We start from the raw sequence: 21,907 nt of genomic DNA on the forward strand, positions 1-21,907 counted from the left end.
TATAAACCCAATATATTGTAACGGAAAGGGAGTGCAAAAGTGGCAAAACACAAGAAACCGTATGTAAGCTCCTTGCCATTCTCTCCAAAAGAGGTTCTTGTCTTCTGAAGAAGAAAAAACAACATGAAACAGATCCTTCATCAGCGTAAGACTGTTCTGACTGCTCCTCAGTCAACAGATCACTCATGTAATTGGAATTACAGTTCTCATACGGTCAAGGCAGAGAGATGCAAAAAAATCCAGAAGTATCCACAGCCACGTGTAAACTGGCAGGGAACATGAAGGATAGGGACTTGCTTATTAGAAGGGCCAACTGCATGAAACCATCTACTTGAGCACTACACAATGCTTAGGAAAATGTCATGTTTATGCAGTATATTCATGCCAAGAATGTAATTTAAGGAATCACAACACAGAATTTGGAAGACAGATCTATAGCCATAAGAAAACATAAATTTCTGGGGGCTATTCTCAAATATTTTATTCCCGTAACAGAAACTACACTCTCAATGTGTAAGGATAATGTAAAAACTGCTCACTTAAATGCAATGAACACGTGAAAACTCTGACAGGAACCTGAACATTGTTGAAGCTGAAAAAAGTCTTCAAACCCTTCCTCACGAAATAAGGTAAGGAAAGACTCAGAGGAGTGGATAACTTGACAACTTTCTACCTGATGAATGCAAGCAAATACAGAAAATTCTACCCCACTGTGGCCACTTAAAAGATCACAGAACACAGTAAACAGGGGAAAATGTGATTGTATTCTTATAGCCTATTATTTTGTTATTTCTAGCAGCAAATCTTCAGCACGTTAAACAGCTGCTCTTGGAACAGCAAAAAAAGGATATCAGGCGATCAGTTTTGACCCAGTTCTCTCAAAAAAAAAAACCCCAGAAGCTGATTCAAGACACGAGTATGATGCAGCTCAGTTATGACAGAAAAGGGGGATGGCAAGGAATACAACAGCTATTACAAATAATAGGTAAAGCTTTTCAAAGGAATTGGGAAGCTGAAAAAAAAAAAAAGAAAAAGAAAGGAAATTAAATGGAAGGGGGAAAGCCTGAGAATATAAAATATAAGAATTTCAAATGACATTGTAATCTAATCCAGGAATGTATGAAATACTTCCTCCCCCTGAGAGCAAGAGAACACAGCAGAGGAAGAAAGCAAGTTAAATGGCAATACATGCTTTCAAAAATAAAATCTAGCCTGAGAAAATTATTCAGGAAACCAATAGAATTTTAAAAGCTATTAGGTGAAGGCAATAAATAAGGCATTTAAATGTATCAGTCACAGGAAGGCTACGAAAGAATCAGATGTTCTACTAAAAGATAAGGCATCAATTATGGATACTGCAGATAAATTATTTCTCTGCATTGATCTTTACCACAGAGTATGATGGAGAAACATCTTCTACAAACTTTATATATTTCCAGTAGGAACCACTTATAGAGAAAATGAAGCACTTACATATAAGAAGCATCAGGAAAAGGTTCTAGAAGATGACTTTCTAAAGCTCATTGCTAATTCCAGGGCACTGGCCAAAAAATAAAATATAATAAAATAAAAAACCAGAACAATTGGATAATCAAAGAGATATCAAACTACACCTCTAACTCTCATGAACAAAGGTTGGCCAAGATAGTCCAAATATTTTTTTACTCCAAAGACTTTCAGAAGATTTTTGTGGACTAGAAAAGACCCATGAGAACAATTCTCAGTTAACCAAGTTTTGAATACAGAAGAGTTATTCTCTGTTTAATGAGAAGCAGGTATCAAGTTTTTGTTTTGTAGTTGTCAGCATCAGTATTTTCGACTCGAATACAGTAAGCGGCAGAGAAATGGAAACTGAGGCAAGACAGAGGGTACAGGGCAAGAAACAAGCCAGACACAATGCCATCATCGGACTTTCATAGTAATTACACAAAGACACTCTGAATTTAGAAGTCTTTTCTTATTCGGTAGAATCTTAAGACATTTCTGCCTTTCATGATCTGTTTTTTGAAAACTAGCATTTTGGATGAAATAACATCAAAAGGAAAAATAAGAATGTTGTGAGCATCACTGCAGTTAATACGATCTTTTTGGGACATGAATCTCTGTTCATTGAGACTCATGGCAGCTTTTCAACACGGTTCAGGGTATGTGGAGCATCGTGTGCTCAGGTGATGATGGTTACGATGAAATTCAATTCACAGAGGTAGCATGGGCAAAACAACAGGTTCAACTGCCTAGGAAAACCTTCTGTTAGGGAAATTTAAAAGAGCTCCCAAAATGGCCCACAATATGTGGAATACTTTCTCTAGCTCATATCACTTCTTTTGCTTCCGTAGTGCCACCCATTCCAGAAGAATCCCTGGGAGAAATACTACAGGGTCCTGCGGGAGAGCACAACAGGAACAGATCCTAGACTGGATCACCTGATTGTAGGCACAGCACATCGTACTGGGACAATTTCCTTCTTAGCTCTTCAATGATTCACCTGCTGGCAGGAGTTTTATCATAATAAATTAGGCCTATGAGAAAGCATGCTAAATCTTTACAATGCATACAATTACACCAGCTTTTCTGATCTCCTGAGCTTCTAAATCTGTCTCATTTTGTCTGAGCACAAGACCTCTGCTGCTAACTCTACTGCCCTGTTCTCTCCGGGTATTTCTGGAAAAGCTTAACTGAACAGCAACAATGGAAGAAGCAGCACAGAACACAGAAAACAGCCTTCACAATTTCACTGCACCAGTAAAGCACAGGTGGCATAGCATATACCAAAAAAATGAAACAAGGGAAGACAGCTTCTGCTAGGTTTATTGTGTACACATCCTCCAAATAATAAATCACTTGGGAATTACTGTTACATGTCCCTATTTAAAATATTCTACAGAACCCATCAATGAAATTTCTGTAGTTACTACAGTCAATGCTTTGAGAAGCAAATATAGCAGAATACATTAGATTTCATAGCTATTGTAAGATTAAGCCCAAAACTACAGTTATTTTTACAAATGTGCAGTAACAAATTCTCCTCTGATCATATCTTGATTTCATGTAAGAATTCCAAATATACCATGTGACTGGCTTTATCTTATTTTTTATTATTATTATTTTAGCTGTGTTTACAAAATCACCTAAAAATCACACTTTCTGTGATGCATTTCACAGTGGCTATGCATACTAGTTACACAATCAACTGCTTGTCTCTATGAGAAGTCAGTTATTTGGTAGAGTTTCACATGGTTTACAGAGAAAGTGCCTGGGACTTCGGAGAACTGTGAGGGGGTTTTTTCTTCTAAACTGTTTAATAAAGAGTTTGAGGCTTCTACCATTTTTAATGTAAACCCTTATTAACCAATAACCTTGAAACCTCCAGAAGTTCAGTTCTTGTAGAACTGTTTCTACCTGAAGCTGCAAAACTGTATGACTTCTCTTCGCAAAGAACAGGCATTTTTCCTGAATGGAGACTTCTCAAGGGAAAGTCTAACCACCCACGCCTCTTACATGAAGCTCACAAAAAAATACTAGATGCAAGCAGGATTGTTCAGGATACCAGAAGCCTACCTAAATTAGCCATTTGTTTCATACTAGAGTAAATATTGGGTCAAAACAGTCACTGAGGAGATCTTTGATTCTCCAGGATTCTCTAGTTTAGATAATAAATAACAGTCTTAACTTACAAAATATTACCTGACTTTTAACAATTTATCTCACAAACTTTTTTTTATTATTTTTTACATACTCTTCCTTTTTAAGACCTGAAGTTTATAGTGCAGCTTTCTTTACAAATGACAAGCTTTGTTAACAAAGATGCACTTGTGGATCCCCAAGAAAATTCCACGGTAGGGCAATCACTTCAAACTGAAATCTCCACAAAAAAAAATAATTTAGGTTCTCCTATTGCTTATCTGACTACCAACGGAGCACCCTGCCACATGAGCACAACTGAAATACGTGGAAAGGAAGTGGGCGTACCACTTTGAAAGATTTAACTTTTATGATTTTTTAAAAACAAAACCATTTGAAACCCCAAACTTCTTTAGTGCTTTGACATTCACATAATGAGATATGATGGAAGTGCTACAAATCAAGATTGGCAGAACCACTGAGAGTCATGCAGAATACAAAAACCCTGTCAAAAACCTTCTACACAGATACTAGCCCACCGTTCACTACAATGGGTATTCCAGTCAGGCCCAACTGTGCCAGACCGAGAGAGTTTGAATGTGTCCTGTATCAGCCACACGCAGAGCTTCCACTGACTTCAGGAGTAACAAATGAAGATCCACAGGCTTAATCCACTACTATGAAAATTAACATAGCTTTAGTACTACTTTAGCAAGGGCAGGATCAGTCCCCAGACAGATTACTACCTGTAGCCAACCCCATGACTCTCTGGGGTAAAGATACCTGACCCTAGGTGGTGTACACCAGATAGTCTGGTCATAAACAGGATGCTGAGCCCAAGCTGGTTTTTAATAGTTCCGATCCACACATTTATTACTCCTCCTTGTTTTCAATCCATTTCATTATCCTATTTGCAACAAAAATACTCCCAGCTCTCCATTCCAAACAGCAGATTATGCCACTTAATAGCAATTAAATGTCCTAAAGGCATTAAAAAGGCTATTACCAAAACACATTTTCAAGCACCGGTATAAATCATTTCATATAGGCTTTGAAATCCATATTGAGTGAGCCTTCAATGCGAATGCCTTTGCTGGGATCATACGTCTAGGTGTTAACACAATACTAAATATTTATACACAATATTAATTTATGTACACACTATATTAATACTAAACAGCTTTCTCCAAGCTACTAAGACAGTCTGAATGCACGAGAATTTTAAAATTATAAACAGTTTCTTACCCACCTTTAGTAACTTTCTCTGATACAACATTGTTTTTTTAACCTCAAACCTAACAGCAGGCTAAATAAGCAAATAGGACAACACTGAGGAAGCTTTACACTTACCTATTTACACTTCAAAGCTAAGCATGTCAGTTCAAGTTATGAAAAACATTTTCAGTTAATTAAAAAAAAAAAACAAACACTAAAACTTTGTTGATGTTAGAGCCCTACTATTGGAAGGAAGCTGAAAATCGAAAAGGAAATCAGTTACATCACCTCACCAAAGAGACACAGAAAAAGCATTGGCCAATTGCATTAGTTGATCTGCTAGAATACCTCTCCTACAAACCTCATTCTCCATCTGAGATCCCTTCTAATAAATAGATTATTGTTAGAACAGATATTTTTTTTCCTCTAGAGCATAGCTGCATTTAATATAAGTCAACTATGAGCCAATGCCGAACAACAGACTAGGTTAATCAAGTCACTCCTTTGTAACTGTTTATTTTAAACACTAGCTAGAGCCCACTTATTCTCACTTATCTCATAGGGTTTGGATTTGGCTAAGGATCCCACCTACTCAGAGAGCATTTTGACTATCTATAGAAGACTACACCATACTGAAAGTGTTTCTTCTTTTTGATGTGAGATATGGCAACAATAACACTTTAGTTCTAAAATATAACAAGGCAGCAATATAAAACATAGTAGTTACTAAAATTCCTGGTGACAACTGACTGCAACGTTAAGCTAAAAAGATTTAAATGGGGTTGTCATAATGGCAGTCTTTGGCCTAATGAGTGTCCCAAATTCAAACCTGATTCAACTCACTGGAGGACAAAATTAAAGAATTACAGACTAGAGTAACTGGCTTGTTAGGATATCTCACAAACAGCCCTGCCCTGCTGTCAGATACACCCCTGTTATTCAGGGCCATATGAGACAGGCTTTTTCAATATCTAGTGGGAAAAGTGACTTTGTCCTGTAATTTAGGATACCATCATACAAAGTAACTAACAAAAACACGAAATAATGTTGATTCTCAGATATCACAATTGGGTTTTGGGTTTGTTGGGATTTTACATCAACTTATTTTCTGTAACTACTACTGAAAAAGCGTATCACATATTTAATCTAATGTCCTCCCAGTTCCTTTATTTATGTTTTGATTATTCCAATCTTCATTTATGCAGAGCTGAACTGAACTTAGAAGCTTTTAATTAACTCTTTGCCAATGCAGAGTTGGACCAAAATCTGGTGATAATTAGAAGAGCTTCGTTATGTTTGGACTCTAAATTCTTTAACAAGCTTTAATTACTAGTTCTCATGTAAAACATTCAGTCTAGTGCCTGTCTGTGGTCTATCCTGCTTCTTCTGTGATTCTTACAGAACTGCAGAGCAGCCTACAGCTCCCACTGAATACTTGGTTACATATGAGAAGAGTTCCTCAGATTCTAATGTTATTTCATTACATCGAGTACAGTAAATTTATTTTTTCCTTAGGAAACAGTGCTGAAAAGTCCAAGAGTCTATGCTGTCACATAGACGGCATTCACAAACAGGATTACAAACCTGAAAAAAATATTAAGAGAGTATAAGAATGTTAGGGAAGGGTTGAAAAATAATCTCTAATTAAATAATTCAAATGTAATATATTTAATTAATTAGATATAATCTTACAGTATCTTCTTAAAAGCATTTTTTCTAAAATGAGCTGCCTGATAAACCCACACTGCTTTTAAACAGACAAAATTCTTACAGTTTGTAAATAAAACATCTCACAAGAATTATTAATCTTTCTGTCACCTAGCATACCTCATCCTCACTGTAGACCTCTACCTACAAAAATCTCCTCACCCTAAGAACTTTTAGCTTAGGCCTGTCCAAAACACTTCATTTTCTACAGGCATATCACTTATCAGCAGGATCATTGGTAAAATCAGGGATAAATATATTTTAATTATTATCAAGCTTGAATAAATACCTGTTTATGTTTCCAAAATATGCACAGTAAACAAACTGGGAATGAGGAGCCATTACTCAGTAGCTCCTCATACTGTGTGTGTTCACATTTCTAGATGCACCTTACAGCAGCGAAGCTGTGGCTGGTTACAAATCCACTACGTCTGCCAATGTAATAAAGAATAGCTTTTCAAATGTATGTAAACACAAGGTGTAATCAAGCCTTGTAGTATACCCAATTACCGAAATTCAGTAGATGCAAGTGATCTTTTCAGTTTCCTATAAAATAACAACTACAGTATTAGACTCTTCTTTCTTTCCCTCTTTAAACACATCACACACTAACATTTCAGCTTCACATATGCAGATTAAATCCAGCCATCCAAGAACTAAAACCTGTAAGAATTCCCTATTGCAGGCAGATATTTCTAAAACCAATTTAAAATATTAAGTTACTATTCTTGCTTTTCATTTAGAACTAAGTAAGCCTCTGTAATGAATGTGCTGCAGATATGAAAAGGTATTAGAAACACTTCTTTCCCTCTGTGCTTTTGTAGAGAACAAGGCAGGCTAGTTAATGCTGACAGAGCCAAGGCAAAGACTGCGTCTTCCTGGATCAGGCCAAAGAGTTCTGAAGAGCTCCTTGTGCAGAAGTGCAGGACAGGTACAGCTCACCCCATCATCTCCACTGCCCATCCGCCACCCTCCCACGCTAAGACAAAGTGACAGCAGCCACCAAGTGGCAAATGTTCATCATCCCCAGCACAAATGAGCCTTTGGACTGTAAATCCTATGACTCTAGAAGTATCCTATGCATGTTGCATTTTCTGCCTTATTTTTAGTATTATTATGAGCGTCAAGGTCGTCATGTTCATGGCTCAGAATGTAGTTAGCTGAGGCAAAGGTACAACCTCCTAACAGCAGTTCTGGTAGGAAGAGAGCCTACGTGTGCTACAATAAACCTGTTGCAGAAGTGCACAGTGTCAGTTTAGTAGCATCATCTCTAAATTGCTTTGAGATAATCAGTGAATTTAAGTTTGGATGTTATAAACTCAGAAATGGTATTCAAAGAGTATTTTCACCTGTTAGATACTATAATTTATAAACTGTTTTAGTTTGCAACCTGTATTGTTCTGACTAACCCTTCTGATCGATGAAAACAAATTACAATCAATTTTATTACACTGAGATACAGTCTTATAAATAAGCAGCTGACCCTGTGAAATGTATAGTATGCTCTATTAATATATGTTATAAATAAAGATTGAAATCTAAAAGAAAAGAAACCCAAACTGCTTAAGGAAAAAGTCATTGTTGTATGTATTTATGCAGGGCATTTTGGGTTTTTAATTAATTTAAAAAAAAAAAGAAAAGAAAAAAGAAAAAAGAAAAAAGAAAAAAAGAAAAAGAGGATTGAACTTTAACACTATGACCTTTATGTAGCTGGGCCACATTTCAGGCTAAAGACTAATGTGGTTTAGCTACTTATGAAATAATTTTTAAAGTACCTCTACCCTTCTAAATCAGGAGCATGGACACTCATCAGAATAATCCCCTCAGTTAAGTTCTTGAACCCACTGCCCACTAAACCCTGGCAGTACAAAGTCTTCATATTCCATAGTGCTAAATGCCAGGAAAATCACCATACGACTGCAGTGCAGCTTATCTCTAAGTTTCAAACAAGAACCCTGCATCTCTCTTGTAAATTCACTGACAGATTGAACAAGAACATTAAATGAGTCTCCACACAACACTACTCTTAAAAAAACACTAACAAAGCACACCCCTTTGGAAGACAATGAATAGATTGTTTTTAGCGAGTATTATACAACCAATGTCAAGTCAAAACTTCTGAGACAGCTTAGCACTATTTTAATGCAACCTTCTGACCACCTGTACTGTACTTCACCAAGGGGAGAGGAAACAAAGATTCCCTACATCTTTTTTTAATATTCAACAGTATTACTGAGCCACTGAGAGGGTCTACAACTCTCAGCCACTCTGAGCACATTGCTAGAAATGCTATTTTGTTATGCATTAAACTGGGAGACGTAAGTAAATATTAGCTTTGCACAATGCAGCACAATTTTGCAGGTTAGCAACACTTTGATACAAGTCTTTTGTTTTTGTTAAAATCCTGGCTACATTTAGAAGCACCACAGCAACTGCATACTGGTTTCTGCATTTTCTACCCTCCTTGCCAACCATCTTAGGAAAAAAACCCTTGTCATTGCAGCAAAACCAGACCACCAAAGCCCTTCCAAGGGAACAACCCCATCTTATCTCAAATGCTTGCTTTACAAGTTCTGACATCACTGAGAATAATCAGATCTGGAAAACAGGCTATTTGCTGTTAATACTAATTTAATGGTTTGCCGTTACACAGTGCTATAGCCCCTCTATCTGGTAACAACCAGCAATCAATTCTGAGTTCCTACTGAACTAGAATCTTGAATTTTAACAGTAATGATGCTGTGAAGTGGACAATGTGAAGACAGTTTCATAATTTTGGTTTCAGAAAATAACTAAATCTTACAATACAGCTCGCCATCTCTTATGTTTTAGAAAGCATTTTCTATCAATAAGCTTTAGGAAGAAGTCAGTGTTGGCATATATCTAGCTGAAGAAATAATAAAGAAGGAAAAAAAAATGTGCAAAACCAGAAGTATTATTTTCCAGAACAATAAAAAAAATTCAGAAAAATCAGGTATGGAAATCATTTAAAAGTGATGCACAAAAAAAAATTAATGACCCACATGTCTTGTGACAGTCTACAGCTAAGAAACAACAGTTCCCCAAATCACAAAGATTTTACTACAGAACTCATTTCAGGCAAAGAATAAACAGGATAATGGTGTAATTTTCAAGGTAATGCTAAAGACACACACACACAAAAAAAAGAAAATGTACCAACGGAAACTCATTTCTAATAAGCACATTTAAATAATGCTGACATCTTTTAAAAAGCAGCACTTTAAAGCTGATATATGTGTATATACACAGGCATGCTTTGTAAGCAGTCACACTGTGATCTTAAGACACAGTAACAGATTTAATCACACAGATGTTCACATAAATTGACCCTGATTCTGCCAATGCCTATCTCTACAAAAGTGCAAAGGCATCACCCCCACACCCTGTATTGGGCCTATATGTTTGCAAAATTGGGTCACATACTAATCTCATTATAAATCCCAATGACCCTAAACTACTTAATGCAGCACTTCTACTTGGAATACTATCAGGATATTTTTTCCTCAATTCTTTGCTAACAAAGTTACAAAATGCCTCAGTGAAAGGTCTTTTCATACAGATTAAAATATCAATTATTTTTTCTACAAAGAGCACCTACCACATTGCCAATGTTTATGCACTGCTGATGTGCATCTTCCCTGTGAGGGTAAAATGGAAGTGGCAGGGGGGGATGGGACACACCTGTAGGGCCCTTAGAATTGCCAAGAGAATAATTCAAATTTCAAAAGGGAAAGAAAGGCCGTAAAACCAAAAACTAACAAACAAAGAGAGGATGTTAAGGCAAAAAGAGGAGATTTTGCAAGTTTGGGCTTATTTCACAGGGACTAAAGAAGAAATTTCTTCAAGTATTTCAGAGCAAAGTTTCCCTTTCTCTTTTTACCCAGTTCTGTTTTTATTGGAGAGTGAGCCTCTCCCATTCCACCTGAGCTTTTCCCAAAGGTTTAATTCTTGCAGAAATAAAAAAATCAAAATACTCTGAGGAAAAAACATAAATCAATTTGGACTTAAAAATCAGCTGCTAAACATGATACAAAGTGAATTAGGTTTGAAGCACAGTAGTTTGTCTCTTGCAGTCAGCAGTTACCAGAACTACACCACAAAAAAAAAAAAATCAGGAGTAACACGTTGTAAAAAGGACCTGAAAGTAATGGAATACCCCTAGTTAACATGCTGCATGAGAAACACAGCTTTGGAAATACAAAAAAACTGCCCTTGGAGGACAGAAAAGATGAAACATTGGAAGAATTTAGTAGGTTTTACTTATTTTATCTATATTTTAAAATATTATTAGAGTAATATTGAGCATATTGATAAAGTTTCAGAAGCAAACATTTAAACAGTAATAAGCATTTAGTAAATATATTTTCCCCTGCTATCACCAAATTTCACCAGGATGGGTTGATCCAATTAGGTATTTCTTCTGTGAAAAGGACACTGAAATTTATAAATTCAGTTGCCATTTTAATTTTCCTCATGGCTGCTTTACTCATCTTTCTCCTCATGAATGCATTTTACCAAAGGGCCCCAGAAACCTGTGCAATAACAAGTAAAACCCCATTCAAAAAGCACTTGTCCATCTATGTGCATCTTGTTTCTCTGTGTGTTACCTAGAAGCCGTTTGAATGCTCATCTTCTGCCTTGTCCTGGTCAGAACTGCTCTCGTCTGGCAAGCCCGTCTGCTCAGCCCTCAGAGGGAGCTACTTTCCTCCACGGAAGATGTACTTTACTCAGCAGAGTGGCTTGAGATTAGGTATGTAGGGGAAGGTAAAGGTATGAAAGCGGGTTTAGGAGCTGTTCGCCCTGGAAATTTAGTTTTGCGCAATGAGAAAACACAGCCTGGTTTGATCTGGAATGCAGCCACCATATTAAAGGGCACTTCTAACCCTCACCCTAAAGATCAAAGAGCCAAGTCCCTTAGAGCAGGGGTCCTCAAACTACGGCCCACGGGCTGGATACGACCCCCCAGGGTCCTCAATCCGGCCCCCGGTATTTACAGAACCCCCTGCCGGGGGTTGGGGGGGGAAACCAAGCAGCCGCAGATGGCTGCCTGCCACTGCATCCGCGTGCCGGCCCCCTGGTTAAAAGGTTTGAGGACCCCTGACTTACAGTAAGAAATCATCTCCATAACACAAAGTAACTCGTTGTCTTTTGCCCGTTTTGTCTACTCTTGCAATGCAAAAAAAAAAAAAAAAAAAAAAAAAAAAAAAAAAAAAGTGCCTATGCAACGTATGCTATGCAAGGACAAATAAATCCCTTCCACACAGCAGAACCTGAAAGGGATTTCCAAATTAAAAAAGCTGCTCTTTACGGGGAAACCAAGCAGCCGCAGATGGCTGCCTGCCACTGCATCCGCGTGCCGGCCCCCTGGTTAAAAGGTTTGAGGACCCCTGACTTACAGTAAGAAATCATCTCCATAACACAAAGTAACTCGTTGTCTTTTGCCCGTTTTGTCTACTCTTGCAATGCAAAAAAAAAAAAAAAAAAAAAAAAAAAAAAAAAAAAAGTGCCTATGCAACGTATGCTATGCAAGGACAAATAAATCCCTTCCACACAGCAGAACCTGAAAGGGATTTCCAAATTAAAAAAGCTGCTCTTTACCTTGGCATTCAGTCCAGCTAGCTACAATGAAAACTCTGGGTTTCTCTTCTGAACTGTGCTGCAGAAGGAAGGGCCAGAGGCAAAGTAGCTGTCCTGCACAGCCTGCTGCTGAAGTTACTCCTGCACAGCCTGCTGCTGAAGTTACTACAGCCTTTGAGGGCCCGATCCTCCTCAAAGACAGGTACTGGGCAAATGCACAAGTGCCTGCTTGTGTTTTGTGTATGCATGCACAAGTGCCCAGTTAAGACTGCAGTATTGCAAACTGGTTCAAACCACAAAGAATCTCAAAAACACATCACCAGGCTCGGAAGCATACAAGTGTTTCTGGTTGTCATTTGCTTATTTATAATTGTGACCAGGTAGTCCCATATGATTTTACGGGCCGCTTCCCTTGTGCAGTTTGTTTCCAAACAAGTCATGGGAGAAATCAGCAAAACCAAACACTAGTGTGCTTTAGGTGCCTCCTGAAAGCCACATGAGCTATAGAATTTAAAGATAAAGTCAAAGCCAAATCCATACCAATCCATGTATTTACTGGGCTTTGCAGGAGGTTTCAAAGCAATGACTCAGATGATAAATGTACCGCAACACTAGACACAATACTGCAGATAGAGACAGGTCTTTTGCTTTAATTTTTAATTTCCATTTTCTGTGGGTTTAGACAAACCACTGACATTACTTTAGCATAATACTTTGCAGTGAATCAATACTTTAATTTAATAATGGTATTCTGCTGTCAACATATAATATATCACATAATGTCCTTGTATAGATGCTAAAAAAATATGCCAAATAAAATGCAAGGCTTTACTTTCACCAGTGATCACAAGTTAAATCAATGTAATGAGAATCCTTACAGCCCCCAAAAGAATTTTCTTCAGGGTTAAAAGGCAGCATGGAGTAATCTCAGCCACATCCCTTCCTCTCATCACACCAGTGCTATGAAAGCTCTCCTAGGTCATGGGATTCCAACAAGCACTTCAATAAAAGGAACAGAGAGGAAGTACAGCTGAATAGAATCAGCGTACATATCTGTGAGTGAGACTCACTTAAACATTCCACATTCCTTAAGAACTCAGTGATAACTGTGCTAGTCCCTAACTGTAAAGAGGATTATAAATGGAAAATGGAATGAAGTCTAGTGTCATCCAACTTAACTGAAACTGATGAAGCAAGTTATAGCTGTAAAATATGAAAAGTAAAATAAAATTACAGTAACTTCCACTTTAGTGGTGTGACTACAATTCCGTATTTGTTATTTTTATCTTGACGGTAGCCTTTCTGTTGACAAGTGTTTAAGATGGGAAACACAAATCTAATCATGTCTGTGGTACACTGACTCATGGTATGTGAATAGAAAGTAAGTGGGAATAAGGAAGAAGCAAATGCTTTTAGAACTCCCCATTGTTTGCTTCAGTATTTTTTTTCCAATTCAACAGCTTTTGATGCTTTACAAATTGATAAATAACTGACATATTAATCTTAGTCAACGCTAAAGGCACGTGCTTTACAGTCATGTGTGCTCCCCTCGATTTCAATGACAGCTCATGATCATAATGCAAAGTGTTCACAGATACATGTCATTTGTTGGCAGAACGTTTTAGAGCTCTGGGAAGAGTAGGTCTGGTTTTACTATGGTTTGGCACCTCCCACAACACCCTCCAGTTGGTGAAAACCCCGCAGTTCCATCTAAGTGCCATCCTTAATGTGAAAAAGATATCTGAGTCAGTGCAAAATAAAACAAACAGGTTTTACCAAAATGTCAGTGTTGGTAACAGTTCATCTGCCAGATGCTTGTTCCTTGAACCCATGTCGTGCATAACAAACAGACAGAGACAGGACTAGGATAAACGACTGGATGAAAAAATCTTTAGCAGGAAATCAAAGTAAATGCAGGCTGCAGTCTGGACTCATAAAAAAAGGTCGCAACTGGACTTCACAAGACATATCGATGAAGGGTCCTGTAACATCTCTTTCCTTGGTTACTATGCATTAGTTGAGCCCCACCTGCCTGACCTCGGTTGTCTGCATTAGTCTTTGGTCATATGAACACAAGAGAAACCACAGTGCTATTTCACAGCTGAATTCACACAGGAATTCTTATAAGTACAGTATCTCAATTTAAAGATAATAACATTACTGAAGAACCCAGAATACCATGAAAAATGCATATTGGAAAAATCAGGGCATGACTCTTCAGAAATGAAACCAATGGCTTGATAAAAATAAAACCTCACTGGTGTGTTCCAGTCAGTTGGTTGATTTTTCTGATCTACAGGCTGGACCATCCTTCTAAATCAATGATTGATTTTTATGTTCAGCACTGAATAAAGAGGCTCATGCTGAAAAGCCATAGTCCGTGCATGGTCATGAGAAACACATGCAGGCACAAGGCACAGAGCGAGATTTGATGAGTAAGTGGCTTTTGCTTAGTCAGAACCTGAAGGATCTTCATCAAGAACTTTCAAAACAGCTAACAGATAGCTTGACTTTGAGTGAAACACAACCAAGAATTATTGTCATTATGCACACCCACAAAAAAAGAGAGATTTCACAACATCTCCTCAGATGAATACACACACAGAGAAAAGGCTTTACCAACATTTACTTCAGGTGGGCAATCATCCGGCTTTCTGGAAAAATAACTCCCGATTTACCTTCCATTTTCCTAAGTCATGTTTTGAGCCCACTGTAACATATTAAAACAATTAAATAAACTGCAACACGCACCACTATAGCTAAAGACAGCTGCTTCTTTTCTTAAGAGCTGTGAAATGCTGAATAACCTATGACTCCTGCCGACACGTGTGCCTTGCCAAGCCAGAGGATCACACAAGGGTGTGCACTGTTTCGAAAGCTGGGGCATCAGATTTGTCATGTCAGATTTGTATTCACACAATACAACGGGATCCATGACTTTCATTTCAATAGCAGCTGGAGCAACGGGCACAGAAGGAACATGCAGCTCAACCTGGGAAATGAGGATGAATTTGTTTCAAAAAAATCCCTTTCTTCCCAAGAGCTGTTAGTGGCAGATGCAGACACTTGCTTTGGGGTCACACCATGTCAGCAGTTCAAGGCAGAAAGATTGCATTTCTTCTCCCTCTCCCCTCCCCTCCAGTGATTACTCCAGCCCCCAAGAATTTTACATGTATCCTCAGAGATACGTACATGTATCAGGAAAGTAGAGCTTTATACATATCAGGAAAGTAGAGCTGTAGGCTCTGAAAAAAAATTTCCACATGCCCTACAAATTCAAATCCTTTTTTATGTAATCTATTTAATCTTCCATTAATGATAATCTCTGCTATCAATGTGTCCAAACAGGGTCAATTTCTGCTGGATTTGCACTTCTTGCATTTCATCCTATAACTGAGCTGTATTTAATGAGGGGAAACACCCTGCTGTAAAAGGTACTAGCAGTCTCCCTAAAACAAATAATAGTTACGAGACTCTGCAACTGCCAGGAACATTTCAAGACTGTGGGTTTTCTTCTTCCTTTGTGTGTCTTTCATAGAGGAGAGTCCTGCCAGCTGAACATTATTTATTAATCAGGATATTCTTGCCTTCTATACCTTGTAAGGAGACAGCATAGAGGGGCGGAAATTGCTGTGGGTTTCTCTTACATACCCAAAAAGGCAGAAACAGGAGAAAGGAAGAGATTGCAAGGCAGCACTTAGACCCCGACTTGGCAAGCCCAGGCAGCATTTCAGACACACACAGGTCACAGCAGTCTGAAACACCATGTAATAACATTCTGGTTCACACAAGGCTTGGAAACAGAGCCACAGGGTGAAAATCGGGCTGCCTTTGCTGTTTTGTTTTTTAAAGGTGCCCAGTGTAACTCCCTACACCTAAGTCAAACGGGCAGGGTTCAGAAAATTTTCCTTCTGGTAACACCTGCCTTCCTCTGCAGGTTGTACCCCCAGAGCCAGCAGGCTCAGACACACCTGTCAGGGACGGCTCTCTGTTACTGTAGCAGACACCACAGAACCGAGTTACTGCCTTGTTTGCTCTTCTGATTTAGTGGTAAGTTTTATTCATAATCATTCCCAGCCACCCGCCACCTGCACACCCACCCACCCACCCACCCACGTCCAATTTGCTGTTCTTCTCCCGATTTTGTCAATTCACAAGATCAGTTCACTCTGCATATACTCTCTGTCCCGGGGCTCATCAGCAAATAGATTTAACGGACAAAATAAAGTTCAAATGACTCTCTAACAAAATCCTCTAGCAGAATAGTCTTACATTAGCATGCAAAAGGGGAGCCCTGGGCTGTAAAAGCAATTCAGGTGGTAGCATTCAATTGAATTGACGTTCCTAGCAGAAGCAAGTAAGAGTTAATGGAGGACACCCAGCTTCCCATTTCCTCTACTGCATCCAAGAAAACGCAGAAGATGACTATAATACAGCATAATTGAGCATTTCACTAAATAGCACCACGCACATGTTCTTTTGGCACGGATTGCACTTGTCCTAGATAACCTTTATGAGAGGCTGAAAGTTGATGCACCCAGACCAAACGAATTTTCGGATTTAGCCCAAATCCTTAGGTTTGCGCCTGCGAGGGTGGGAAGAGCCAGCCACAGAGCATCAATCGGGGAACTAGCCCCCTCCTCTGCTTAAAAAAAAAAAAAATAGTTACGGCAAGACGGTGCTGTGGCTACACACAGGAGTCGGGAAAGCGCTTGGCTGCGTCTGCATATTCGCGGGGCGCCCCGGGCTCCTTCCTGCGGGAGCTGGCGACGGCTCTTCGAAAAGCCGGGCGCCGGGACGGGGGGCGCATCCTTCCGCAGCCCGCGCTCTTCTATTTCGAGGGAGAGGCTGTGGGAAAGCCAAACCCCCGCACCGGCAGAGAAGCACTGGCACAAGCCGCCCCGCTCCTCCCGAGGACCACTCTCCCCGCCGCCCGGGGGGTCACCTCCTCTCCCCCTCGCCCTGACACCTCCCAAACACCTTCCGCAGACCAGCCTGGAAGGGGAAAGGGGCGCGGGGGGGGGGGTGTGTGTGGTGTCTGCATCTTCCCTAAAGACCACGGCGAGATCCAGTCACCTCGGATGGCTACTCCTGCCTCATCATCCGTCACGCGAGCGGGGAAGTTGCCGGGGGGACACGGACACACACATGCAAGCGGGGGTGGTGGTGGCGGGGGGGGTGGTGGTGGTGGTGGAGAAAAGCAGCGCAAACTTCGCAGCTCTCCGGCCTCCCGCAGGGCAGCAGCCGCCCGGGAGCCCCGCGTCTCCCCGCGACGCGGCGGCATCGCCCCGGCCCCGGCGGCGCTGGGCCCCCTCCCCGGGCCGAGCCGGGCGGCCGCGGGCGGTGCGGCGCCCCGAGGGCGCGGGGCGGCTGGCGGTACTTACGGATTTTGGGGGTCGTGCTGGCCTCCGGCGTGGTGGTGGTCGACTCCTGGAAGGGAGACAAGGTCCAGGACGGCGCCGAGTCGTGGACGTAGATCTTGTAGGAGGAGGTAGCGTGTGCCGCAGTGGGCCAGGCGGGCAGCGGCGGGGTGCTGGGGGCGGCGGGCGGCGGGCGGGCGCCGCGGCCGGCGGTGCCCGGGGGGCCGCTGGCGGGCGGCGCCGTGTGGGGCGCGGCGGGGTGCCGTGCCGCGGTGGGCCGCGGGCCGCCCCGCGCCGGGCCGCGGGTGCCGGGGGGCCGCGGGGGGGCCCGGCTCATCGTGGTGAGGCGGGGGCTGACGCGGCTGGGCGGCCGCGGCGTGGCGGCGGCGGTGGTCTCCGCGCCGCGGGGGGGGGCGGTGGGCTTGGAGAGGAAGAAGGGGTCCTGCCCCACGCCCTTGGCGTCCATCAGCTCGGTGGGGACGTACTCCTTGACAGAGCCCACCACGATCCACTTGAGCAGCATAAGGCTGAGCCCCAGGCCGATGAAACCGATGAAGAGGGGCACCACGCACAGCCACGTCTGCTGCCGGTTCCAGACGATGCAGTCGCTGCAGCGCAGCTCCCGCGGCGGCCCCCCGGCCCCATCCCCGCCCGGGCCCCCCGCCGCTGCCGCCTCCGCCGCCCCGGGCGCCGCGGCGCCGGCAGCCCCCTCGCTCATCCTAGGGGCCGTCCGCAGCGCCGCCGCGGCCCCGGGGCATCAGCGCGCCGCGGCTGCCGGCGGCATGCGGCGGAGGGGGGCGGAGGAGAGCGGAGCGGGGCGGAGGGGAGCGCGGCGCAGCGGAGCGGGCGGCGGGAGCGTCCCGCTCAGTCACGCCGCCGGCATGGCATGCCCCGCGCAGCCTCCCGCGGCCGCGGAGTCAGCGGGACGGCCACGCCATCCGCCGGGCGCCCTCCTCTTGCGCTGCCCGCTTCTGCCTCTTCGCTCTCCTTCTTCTCCCTCCGCTCTCAGGTTTTTCTTTTCTTTTTCTGGCTTGTTTTTTTTTTTTTTTTCCTCCGCGTTATAAGTCGCAAGAATCAGCCTCCTGGATTTATTTTTTTTTTATCCCAAGCGTGCGGCTCCGGCGGCGGGCAGGCACATTCCTTCACATTCGCGCTCCTTCTCGCCTCTCCTCTGGTTTCCTCTCCCCTGGGAGCTGGGGGATCTTTTCTTTCCGTCTTTCTTGCCTGCCTGCCTGCCTGCCTTCCCTGCGCTCCCTCCCCCGCCCGCTCGGCTCCTGCCTATGCCCGGCCGCGGCGCAGCAGCATCCCTCGGCTGCTCCGCGGGGAGGCGGCGGCGCGGCGCAGCGCACCCGCCACTCCGCGGCCCCGCGGCCAACCCGCGGCCGGCGCCGGGCCAGGGAGGCCGATCCGCGGGCGGGGCCCGGGGGCAAGGGGGTACAGCTCCGCGCAGCTCCTCCGCGGCCGCGCTAAGTCCGGCCCGACATCAAAACTCCGGCGAGGGTTCACGGAAAAAAAGAAAAATTAAACAAATCCACACACACCCAAAAAAATTAAGATGAAGCCCTGGAGAGGGGGGTGGGACGGCGGCAGTGACCCAGTCGGCAAAAAAAAATACGGATCCGGCAAATAAATAGGCACGCGGAAGGCAGCTCCTGCCAAGCTTGCAGCTTCTGTTCAATTGTGTATTCCTATCGCAGCGCAAGGGAGGCAGGCTAGCGCGCAGAAAGTAAGGCGCCTCCCACCAAAGCCTAATGGTGGTTTCTTAATGCGCACAAGATAAATAAATGATCCAGGCAAACCCCTCGGGAGGGTGCATGCTACGGCAAGTGGAGCCTAGGAAAGGAAGGAAAGGAACGAAAAGAAAAAGAAAAAAGAAAGGGGCGGGTGGGTGGGGTGAGCGGGGATCGCCTGAACCCATCCTGTGGTAGCAATCCAATAGGCTGCTGCTCTATGTCAAAAAAGACATGTGTGGAGGGAGCGGCGAGGGGTGTGCGTGTGCAGGAGGGAGGTGGAGACACCTTTGGAGAGGATTCCCGGAGAAAAAACGGGGCTCAGGACGAGAAGATGTTTTCCGACGCTAATGCTATCTGGTAACTAACAATAAGCAGCATTTTGTTGCTGTTGTTTCTAGAAGGGATTTCCTAAAGGAGAACAAAAACCACCTGCAACGAAAAGATGGTCCTTTGCAGCAGCTGGGGGAAAGCGATGGCACAGGCACGTATTGAGGCTGCAGCTGTCGGGATGTGGCCAGACCAAGTTTTGATATTGAAACTACTCCAGCTTTCTGATCTGCTCCAGAGTTGAACTCCAAGTTCAATGTGGTCAACAGCGTGTGCTTTCCATTCACTTAATGGACAAACATTTCAACAGCTAGGGTGGTCACTGAAGAGTTAACAGCAGCATACCAAAAGATGGTTTTATCACCATTTTCAAAATTATAGAAAATGGTCTCTAAAATTATAAATGTAGAGATGTTTTTCACCCTGCTTCTGAACTGTTATCTCATTGGTGTCATTTCCTGGTATTGACGTATAATTTCCTTAGTCACGTATTTAAAAGTATATTAATATTTATACAGAAAAAATGAGCACAAAAGTTGGAAACAAACTGTGAAATACATTTGTTCTGTATATACACAGTCAATTATAGAAAATAAAATATTGCAACTGAAACATATCTGCTTGATTTTTTCTTCAGAACGAATGTTAATGGCATTTATAATATAATATCAAAATTACATTAACTAGACATCTAGACTATTGTCACCTGGACCAATGCAACTGGAGTTTGGCAGCTTCTCTAAGATATGTCTATGCTAACAGCTACGAAGAAAATCTGTGGAAGTGGTTTATCAGGTAATCACGTATCATTTAAACACTTCCTCATAAAAAAAAAAAAGCACTTTGGCATTGGAAAACATGAATATATGGGTTTCTACTCCTCTGACAAACAGGCAAAAGAATTAGGAGAAAGCATTTAGGAACAACCACATGAGCATTGCCCAGTACACAAATGTATGCCCAGTAAAGCAAGTGAATGAGCAAGACTGGGAAGTCTTGGGAATCCAGGGAGGCTTTGTCACTGATTTTATGGAGTCCAGGATTTCTTATGGAACTCTAGAACCAGGTGCTTTCAGTCATGAGTGCCTGCCCTGCACAGTCCTCACCTTCCTTGCAAACTGTGCATACCTTTGTCCTGCTCTGGGCTTTGTGTTGCCGTACAATGTCGTTTAGCTCTTGCCTCTTCTGCAGCTGTATTGCTGTTCACTAAGCTGGGTATGAATCATTTTTTGTATTCATTCTCAAGAAGTTTGTACATGCTTCTTGAAGAAAAGAACACAACAAAAATGGTTTACAGCCCTCACAAGACAAGAGAGCTTTTATTTTTCTCATGACCATGTCCTATTGTCTTTCAGTGTTTCATCTGTCTCAACAGCAATTCTTCCCCCCAGTAAGATTTTCAAGCTGTCAGCTCCTAAATTTTGTAATGGTTCTAATGGAAGACATCAGGATGTGATACCATTAAGATGACTCTCAAGTGTAGTCATTTAATTGTTTAATATTGAAAGACTTCCTGTATTACAAGTAATGATTTTCAGGCTTCTTTTCTTACAATTTCCCATTCTTATCATTGAGGGCTGACGAACTATTCTTGAAATTGATTATGGAATGCTTTCAATATGCCTCACTTAAGTGAATTACCTAAAACCAGGTATTACCATGGTAAGTTAATGAAGATCTTACCATTGACTATTATCATCTCTGTAGAATGTTCTTTGGTCTAAAAATATGAAATGGCATAGATCTTGATACAGGAAGCTCAGTGTAGCTTTCCCTTAACCCCACAGTAAACGCAAATGTATTTCAAATAGGTTATACTTCAGTTTAAAAAAAAAACATGCCTTGCACCTAGATAGACACCTGAGTGCAGACAATGTATGGAAATCTTTTCCTGTAATAATGAAGTCATGAGTTAAAATGTTATGATGTGTAAAAAAACCACAGTCTCTGAATGCTTCTAGATTATCTCTCTGTCCTCAAAAATTAATATTCAAATCATAATCTGTTTCTCAAATCAGCCCACTCTTGTTAAACTGAATCTGTTCAGTGCATTAATTCTAATTTACGTAGGTATTTGGTAAATTTCACTTGCATTTCTTCCTACTCATTCTGTATCATAGCCCAGCTCTTGCTTTTTCTGGAAGTATGTGTTTATCATGATCAGAAAACAACATATAATTCATTTTTTTTTATACTTACTTTTCTTCATAATATGCAAAGAAATCCTTAGTATCTCTTTGAGGACATCTGTGACTGGGACTAAATAAAATTATTTCTCTGCGGTGGAGTCAGAAACAGTATTTTTTTAGTGACCGCTGCGACACACACATAACAGATATACTGTTT

General features: G+C 42.0%; 1 protein-coding gene across 1 annotated transcript in view; it reads right to left on the reverse strand.

Moving 5' to 3' along the window:
- Positions 1 to 19,296, reverse strand: part of NRG3 (neuregulin 3) — a 428,288-nt gene extending 408,992 nt beyond the window's left edge. Inside the window, exon 1 of the mRNA XM_056352555.1 lies at positions 17,526 to 19,296. Within this exon, the coding sequence (XP_056208530.1) occupies positions 17,526 to 18,219 (694 nt within the window). The 5' untranslated portion in view covers positions 18,220 to 19,296. The remainder of the gene's footprint in view (positions 1 to 17,525) is intronic.
- Positions 19,297 to 21,907: the final 2,611 nt, after the last annotated feature.

This window comes from Falco biarmicus, chromosome 9, assembly GCF_023638135.1.
Source record: "Falco biarmicus isolate bFalBia1 chromosome 9, bFalBia1.pri, whole genome shotgun sequence".
Classification (NCBI taxonomy): Eukaryota; Metazoa; Chordata; class Aves; order Falconiformes; family Falconidae; genus Falco; species Falco biarmicus.